This window comes from Pseudorca crassidens, chromosome 15, assembly GCF_039906515.1.
Source record: "Pseudorca crassidens isolate mPseCra1 chromosome 15, mPseCra1.hap1, whole genome shotgun sequence".
Taxonomy (NCBI): domain Eukaryota; kingdom Metazoa; phylum Chordata; class Mammalia; order Artiodactyla; family Delphinidae; genus Pseudorca; species Pseudorca crassidens.
The window spans coordinates 80,635,423-80,644,498 of NC_090310.1; the positions used below are offsets into that span (position 1 = coordinate 80,635,423).

General features: G+C 44.9%; 1 protein-coding gene across 1 annotated transcript in view; it reads left to right on the plus strand.

Annotated features, from left to right (window-relative positions):
* The window catches only part of TSHZ2 (teashirt zinc finger homeobox 2), a 400,066-nt gene extending 391,191 nt beyond the window's left edge, over positions 1–8,875 (plus strand). Inside the window, exon 3 of the mRNA XM_067708534.1 lies at positions 7,468–8,875. Within this exon, the coding sequence (XP_067564635.1) occupies positions 7,468–7,556 (89 nt within the window). The 3' untranslated portion in view covers positions 7,557–8,875. The remainder of the gene's footprint in view (positions 1–7,467) is intronic.
* Positions 8,876–9,076: the final 201 nt, after the last annotated feature.

Below are 9,076 nucleotides of genomic sequence, written 5' to 3' on the forward strand. Positions count from 1 at the left end.
GGAAGGAATATGGAAATAAATGATGACTTCGTTGGTCAAGCTACAGGATGTTAAAAGAAGAGGGGGCTTTTAAAAATGGAAATGTTCCAGTAACACGCTAGATGACTTTGGGTTCATCAGACAAAGTTAATCAGTGCGAAGGATCTTAAAGGGAAAAAACAAAAATATTAGCTCACATGTGTGCAGTGTTTCCTGCATGCCAGCTACTACCTAGTTTATCCTACCTCGTTTATTCCTGACAATGACCCTAAGAGATGCACGTACTTATTTCCACTGTACAGATGAACAAACTGAAGTGGAGGAAGTCAGGTGACTTGCCCAAGGTCACACAATGGGTAAGAGAAAGAATCAGCGTGTGTATTGTCTAAAAAGCCTCCAGAGACAGTGATCAGGAGAGAATATTGAGAAAACCCCTGCCCCTCAGACCCTAAAAACCACAGAAGCCAGAGCATAACTACCTCATCGTATCCAGGAAGAGTGGTTGTCTCATAACAAATGGTGGCAAAACAAGGGCTCAGACAAGGGTGTCTCACTCACAGGAATCAATCAGCCTCCTGGGCATGAGTTTTCTCATCTGTACGATGGATGTCAAACTATCTATTTCCCTAATGAAAAATTGTCTAGGGAAGCTCTTCAGAAAGTAATAGCATGGTTAAAAAATAATAATTATATTTATATATATATATATTGCAATTAAGAGTATCTGAAGTCAGACAAATTGATTTGAAATCAGCCCTACCAATCATTATGAGTCTTATCTATGGACAATTTAGATCCCTCCCTAATTATCAGTGTTTTCACCTGGAAAATGAGAATAAGAATCAAACCTATCTCATGGGCTTCTGGTGAAGATTAAATAATACTATGTATGCAAGGACAATATCCTTTGCACTATCCTCTGCACACAGTAAATGCTCAATAAATATTAAATAATAGTAATAACAATAAAGAAATCATAGCTACAACATGTTGTGCTTAATTACCACAAGGTTGCAATACCTATTCTGATGAACCAGAGCATGATAGCTTGAGTAAGAAATAAAATAAATATGCAAACGACGAAACTTTCACCTAATAACGTGACCACTCCCCAAGTTTAGCATATTACTGGAAATCACTGATGGAGCACTGCCCATTATTCATGATCCGAGCACTAAGGAACCATGCATAATGGAGCAGAGTCCCTGCTAACAGCAGATTCACCCACGATAATTTAAACTTGTTTGTATGGAAATCAAGGACGAATCTTTGAAGTGAGCTTTAATGAGATTCTGCTTGATCTTCAGTGTATCCCGGGAGAAAGAGTTCAGTTTTTCCGCCAGCATCCGGCTCTTGCTGGTGGCGTGTAGGAAAGAAAGGGCGGGCTTAAATTATGAATGGCCCGTCTTTGTGGTAACAGGTAAGGAGCAGGGGGTGCTCATCCGGAGGCACCGGGGAGATGGAGAGAGACACCCCAGCTCTCCTCCAAGGTGGTTTCTGAATCAGAAACTTACAGAAGGGCTTGGGGGACGGGAGTCTCAGAAGACATTCCTCATGGAAAGGAGAGTGTTACAGACCCTCGGAGATAGAAATGAACCAGTGGGTCCCGGCGGGAGATGCTGGTGTATCAGCATGGCCCCTGCACCTTGTCATACTCCACGGTGCAGAATCCCACGCCTGTGCCAGCGGAGACCTGGCAAACAGTTGGCACTGCCCAGCGACTGCTGAGCTGGCCGCGGCCAGTGTCTGAAGAGGGCTGGTGTTTGGTCAACTTGGCCTGACTGTCAGAAGCTCCCAGGAAGTGAGTCTGTGTTTTGATTGTCAGGTGAAGAGTTTCTTAAATCGGTGGTTTAGGAAAAGTTCGATTCAAGCCGTGGGCGAGATCCACCTCCCTGGGTGGCCGTTGGATGTGTGACGGGGAGACCGTGGTGGCCGGGCACAGGCTGGCCACACACTGTACAGCACTCAGCACGTGGCAGCTGCCATTTGTCCCCTTTTTACCTTTAGCATCGACTTAGGGCTTTTTCATGTCTGTGGCCTTTCAGGCTGAATTAATCATAGCTAAGCCTCTGAGACCAAGTGCTTGTTGAATTCCTTCTGTGGTTTCCACAGAGAGACACAGCATAACTTGAAGCACGATGCACAACGCGTGTTGAAACTTTCTCTGCAACATGGTCCTCGCTGGGGACTCTGCTTACATTATCTCAATTGATCCTTACCATAGCCCTATGGGGAAAAATATGCTTCTTTAGTCCCATTTTGCAGATGAGAAAACTGAGGCCCATGAGGTGCAGTTACTCACCCAAGGTCACAAAGCCAGGAAGCAGTGGGAACTGGGATTTTGAAGCCAACACCTGTTTGATTCCTGGGTCCACTCTCTTATAATCATGCTCTGTCCTGCCTTGCCCTCAGCTGCTTGCCTGATAGAAGGCTGCCCTGACCTTAACTGAACTCTCAGCTGGGCACAGTGAAGGGGAGGTGCTCCGTACACACTAAGGAGTATATGTCAATCCCTCCCCAGTATACAGATGTATTTTCTACAGATGTGCTGGGAACTCCAGCACACAGCAGACCCGAGCAGGAAGGATGCTTTCCTGACCCCCGTCACCCACCTCAGCTGTCACCCACATGCAGACAGGAATTCAATTCTCAGCCTATTTCATCTTGATTTGCTAAAGAAAAACCTCCCATTTTTAAGCCAACACGTGCTGAGCACTTACTTATCCCATGCCAGGCACTATGCTAAGAGGGTTCCGTGCATTCAGTCATTTAATTCTTAAAACTCTTATTCCCAGTTTACCAACGAGACTATTGAGGCACCTACGAATTAAGGAACCAGCCCAAAAACATGCAGCTGGTGAATGGGGCACCAGTATACACCCCTGCATCGTTCCTGTGATGGGTGCGTGTTTCCCTCTATGTGCCTCATGCTGTTCTCAGCCTGGGAATCCAGCAGTGAGCAAGACAGATCGGGTGCCTGCCCTCAGGGAGCCTGTGTTGTAGAGGGGAGAGACGGGCTACAAAGAAATATACATCTGCCACAATAGATGAAGAAAATAAAGGCAGAGGAAGGACCTAGAAAGTAAAAGACGTGGGAGGGGTTGCTGGTTTACGGGGCAACCGGTGAAGGCTGCCAGAGGTTATTTGAATTGATATTTGAGCCGACACCTGAGGAACAAGGGAAGTGGCAGAAACATATTTCAGAGAGGGGGATTGTCACGTGCAAAGGCCCTGGGGCAGGAATGAGTTAGGGTTATTAAGAAAACATCAGGAAAGCCCTTCTGCCCCAAGTGGAGTTGAGGAAGTGAGTGAGTCAGAAGGGTGAATCATGCAGGGGCATGTCCAACTCGACAGAATATGTATCCTGTTCTTCTACCCACGACACTGTTCTTCATCTCCAAACCTGCGCAATATCAAATCCATCGCTAAAATCCGCTCTGCCTGAGGGTCCTCCCCTCTACCTGAATCCCTGAGTCCCTCTTTCCTTTTTGTTTAGATGATTACCAAACGTAGAGGCTCTGGAATCCATTCTCTTTTAAAATCATTTGAATTAAACTAGGATAAATGTCCACCAAGAGATGAGGAACAGAGAGGAACTCTCTGAGAAGCATCCTTGCAAGGTACATGTTCATATTCACAGATGTCCCCGCTGACAGAGATGCCAGTGTGCATGGGGTGAGAATATCATGTAAAGGGGGCATCAGTGTCGCTGCTCCCACAGAAACTTTTCCATCTCCAAGAGCTATAGAATTAGAATATGCATTAGTACTTTTAATACTGAAACAAATCAATAGCAAAGTTGCTACAGTAGCTTCTCATTCAAATATATGAGTCAAATATTTCTAGCTGAAGGTCTGAGGCTCTGGGGTTCCTTGTGGCATTCTACTCCCTCTTAGAACAGTTACCCAGGTCTAATTTGGTTATTTCCTTCCGCTGAGTAGATGTATTCTTTTCACATTTGATTACTTGCCACAGCCATGAGCCAAAAAAATTATAATTAAATAAAATAAACAGGTCATGGGATGAGTCTTGGAAGAAAAGGTTGTCTTTTAATAATCAAAATCTTTATTCATTTCATCTCATCTTCATGCTAAAATGCTGAGAGAACTGGATTTTTACAACATGACTTGGTCTTTGAGCTCAGAAAAAAAAACACATTCTCCCATTTAATCTGGCCTTGACTCTGTGTCTTCTCAATGACAAATTTCAGCTAATCACCTCAGTGTCTTGGGGATAGCCTTTTTTTCTTCCTTTTTTTAAAGAGCAGGACTGAAATTTCACTGTATTGAACATAAATGGGAAAAAGTACATGGTAGAATAAAACTTAAAATGTTTTTATGGAATTTTTATTCTAAGGCTGCCTGTAATGAAGCTGACCTCATATTCACCTAAGGTTTGTCTGGCTCTGAGTTCAGATTTCATGCCAATTAACATGTTAATGACATATATCATTTAAAGAGCCCATCATAACTTTTATCACACCATGTTACATCTATTTCCTTGTAATTAAATCAGAATTACAGGGTGTAATTACTTTTCTTTTCCTGAATACTCATGCCTTTTCAGACATTTAAATTCAAGTACAAGTACTAAAAGACACTTGCAAGTAACAACCTAATAAAAATATTATCAATTAATGAACGTGTTGGGTTTCTCCTATTATCTGGTTTCTTTCTGACAAATCCCTTTCTCCCCCTGTGCTTTGGATGACATGTTATGTTTGGTTGTATCCAGTCAAATGCCTCATAAGTTCTTTAAATCCTCAGGGCCCTAGTCTCCATTAATATGCCATGTTCTCACACGTAAATATAATTACATACAATTATTAGGGAAAAGGATCAGATAAGGTTTATTAAGGAAATATCCTATAATTACCCAAGTCCAAGACTTCCCTTTACATGCTAATTCAACCAAGGGTTGGGGTCTGCAATCACTCCACCTGCAAAACGGCTATTGACTTTGATTTCACTTTAGGAAGCTGATAATTCATGGCAGGACCGGAAAGGGATATACCTTGTTATGTCCTTGTTTTAAAGACATAACTATAATAACTCTAGAAAGAGTATGGACCCAGAAGTGATCATCTGGCCACTTCTGGTCTTCCAAACCCTTCTAAACATCGAACTGAAAACTTAAAGTTACATCACACTTAATTTTTGAACCTTGTTGTAACTTCAAGGGATAGCTAAGAACATGCACCTAACATACAAGCATGTGATCTATAAGGATCTGTAAGAATTACATTGGCAGAATTACCAGGGACTAACACATATTATTGGAGGAACTGGGCACTGAAAGATGAGTAGAAAAGCAACTCCTTTGTTGTCAGATCAATTCAATCATTCCTTTGAAAAGTACTTATTGAGCATCTATGGTGTGCTATGTACTGTTCTAGGTATTGGCAATTAATAAGATGGTCAAGGTCACTGCTATCCAGGTGCCAACATCCTAGGGAAGGAAAACAGACTGTAAACTAGTAAACAACAGAACGAATAAGAGAATTACATCTGGTGATGGGAGCCAAAATGAAGAGATAACAGAACAAGGTGATGTGATAAAAAGTGATCGTATTTGGGGCGGATGAGTTTAGACGGATTGTCAGTGAACGCGTCTCTGAGGTGCCTGATCTTTGAGCTGGGGCCCCAGTGATGTGAAGGAGACAGTCAAGGGAGACTCGGGAGGCACAGAACCTCCAAGTGTCAAGGTCCTAAAGGGAACAGAGCATGATGTTTTGCAAGAACACAGTGGGTAGGGATGTGGCTAGAGCACAGGGAGCAAGAAAGTATAAAGAGGTAACCATTTAGGTAAAGGCTCAGTTACCCAGGGGAGCCATGAGAAGTCGTACAGATTTTGTTCTCAGAGTGACAGGAAGCAATGAGAGGGTTTCAAGCCAGGAAGTGACATTATCCGAATTACATTTTGAAAAGGACAGTCTGTGGCGTAGAGCCCCGATTTGGAGGGGGCAGGAGTGGAAGCAGGTGGTCATTTAGGAGACCGTTGGTGTCTTCCAGGTGAGAAATGGCTCGGGTTTGAATTAAGGAGGGGCCAGTACAAAGGTACAGCCCCCGATGTGGCAGGTGGACCAACAGGAGCTACTCCGCAGGCTTGTGGCAGTGAGTAGGAACACCTGCATCTCCTGGCCATTTGCTGAACAAATGTATTCTATCTAATACGCGCTGGGCATTGTTCTAAGCCCTGGAGATGCCGAACTGAACAAAACGGATGACATCCCTGCTCTCTCTCATGGACCCTAAATAAGGGAGAAGAGACATCCAACACAAAATCAAATAATTATATAAGAGTATGTCAGGTGATGATAGGTATCTTAAAGAAAACTAAAACAGGGCATAGGGATTGGGAAGGATGAAGAATGAGGGAAAGGAAGCAACTTAAGTATAGGTGCCCGGGAAAGGCCCCGCAGAGGGCACGGTGTCTGCTCAGACCTGAATGAGGCGCCGTCAAGATGTGAACCAAATGTCAGCCATGTCCCCGCATTTCCCTAAGCCTAACACGCCACCTCTAGTTTCACTTGATGCCAACCCCGAGCGGGACAGGGCACCACGTCAGTTTCCCTCACAAGCACCCTCCCTCACCAAAGCACCAACGAATGAGTAACGGAGATGGCAGTGAATTTCACAAGGGGAACACAGAAGTGGCGTGACTTCACCCTGCCCTGGCAACACCTGAGAAAGCCTCTCACACATTTCTCTGAAAACTCAGAGATTTCTTTTCTCCCCTCTCTGCGTGGGGCCCACAGCTTTCTCCTTGATTCCTTTTGTCCCCGCCAATGCCCAGTCCTGCTTTCTTTCTGCTAAGTGAAGCAATTCAGCTCAGCCCCAATTTCTCCCACAAACACTCCAACACGCTCAACAAAACAAGGCCTTCTCTGGAAAGGCGACCAGTGACCCTTTTCGCTCTCAGGAGACCTCATTTCCCCACTCATATCCCAAGTGGCTCAATAAAGTATTTCTCCTTAGAACACTCAGCGCCTTCACTGAGGGAAATTCTGGTGAATGCAAGTGTCACCTTGCGAATCGGTTATGGATCAGCCCAGCCCCACAGGCTCCCTTCTTACTAAGCCCAGGATGTGGAATTTCCTGTCCACGGAGCTTCTTCCTGTCCGTGGTTTCCTATGTTCCCTCTCTCTCGACCTGATAATCAGTCAGAGATGAGAAAGGAGCTGAATCCTTGCCTTGAACCTATGGACTGTGGTTTAGGCAGAGTTGGCTAACTATGAAAACCAGCAGAAAAGTTGTGCTGGGAACACAACCACACCCATTTCTCAGCAGATTGTTCATGGCCGCTTTGGGCTGAAATGCAGAGCTGAATCGTTCCACAGCACAAAAGCAGCCACATGCAATGAGACTGGGCACCGCTGTGTTCCAACACCACTTTATCTCTAGACACTAAGATTTGAATTTCACGTAATTCTCGCATGTCACGATATATTATTACAATTTTGATTTTTTTTTTTACCAAATTAAAAAGGTGAAAACGATTCTCAGCTTTCGGGCCTTACGGAAACAAGCAGCAGCGTGGATTTGGCCCATGGGCCTGCGGTTGCCACACGGATATGAGGGACTGTTGACAAACGTGAGGCTCTCTGGTTCTTGAATCAACCTCAGCAGCGCAAGTTGCCAGCATCCTCCTGAGGAGAAAGCCGAGCCGGTGTCCAGCTGTGCCTGGATCCTTCCTCTGCCTCCACGCTGCCAGCGCCTGGAATGCATGTCCTTCCACAGAAATGCATCCCCTTCAGTTCTCCAAGCCTGGAGCCTGAGCTCTTTGGGGAAAGGGGCTGCTTGTTCACCCTGAGATCTCCAGCATTCAGCCCTGAGCCCAGTGCCCAGAAGACACTCAAACCACATTAGCAGAGAGAAGAAACCAAGGAATGTACAAAAGACAGAGCATCTTTGTACCGTTCTCAAGCCAGTCTCCGATATTGTTCACGCTTATGATAAGATAAAGCCATCACTTACTAGCAAAATGAATAATTAACCATTTCTCAAAGCTTAGTGGGATGGACAACAAGGGAGACTGCTGTGAGCGATACGTCTAAATGACTTCCTGACACACAGCTCACAGCCTCCACTCCGCATGAAATATTTCCATCGATCGCCAAATGAGTTGAGGCCGTTTCCTGACAGTTTTGGGGGAAAAGGGGCAAACCGTTAGGCTCCTATTCTGTCTTCAGCATTTTGCAATTAGGAGCTGGTCTTGGGGCTTCCCTGGTGGCTCAGTGGTTAAGAATCTGCCTGCCAGTGCAGGGGCCACGGGTTCAAGCCTTGGGCCGGGAAGATCCCACATGACGCGGAGCAACTAAGCCCTTGCACCACAACTACTGAAGCCCACGCGCCTACAGCCCGTGCTCGGCAACAAGAAAAGCCACCACAATGAGAAGCCCGCGCACTGCAACGAAGAGTAGCCCCTGCTTACCGCAACTAGAGAAAGCCCACACACAGCAACAAAGACCCAACGCAGCGAAAAATTAATTAATTAATAATTTTTTTTTTTAAAAGAGCCGGTCTTGTTTAAAGTTCAATCTATCATTACCTTTAATATCGAGATAGGACGCTTTGATCCAAGTGGAATCTGACTGCCTGGTATAACCCAAAGGTAAGCTGCTTCCCAATGCATCCTTCACTCTGTACATCATCCAGGCCAGCTGATGTCTGTTTCAACCGAGCGGTGGGCTGTTCTCATGATGGTGCGATGGGGAACTGATGTCGCCTGAACTTTTCTGCAGTTGCTTCTTTTCCGACTGACAGCCTCGCCCAGCACCCTCGGCCTGCCTGTTCATCTCACAGAGAGGGGGCCCCGGTTCCCTCTCTTCTGATTAGCTTGGGTAATGATTGGGATAATTTAGGACTTGCACTGCATGATCATCTGTACAGTTACAAAAAATAAAACATTTTAATATGAGCAGTCACTGCATGTTTACTGTATCATATTGCTGAGAGCTGAGCGGATGCCAAACGCTCTAACACAAGGGGAGATGTGAACTCTAGAATGATGACACTAATAAGGAAATTACAAAAGGCCCAACAAATGGCATTTGTGTTAAATCAATAATGCTCTGTTTGTTTTTTTTTAATTCTAA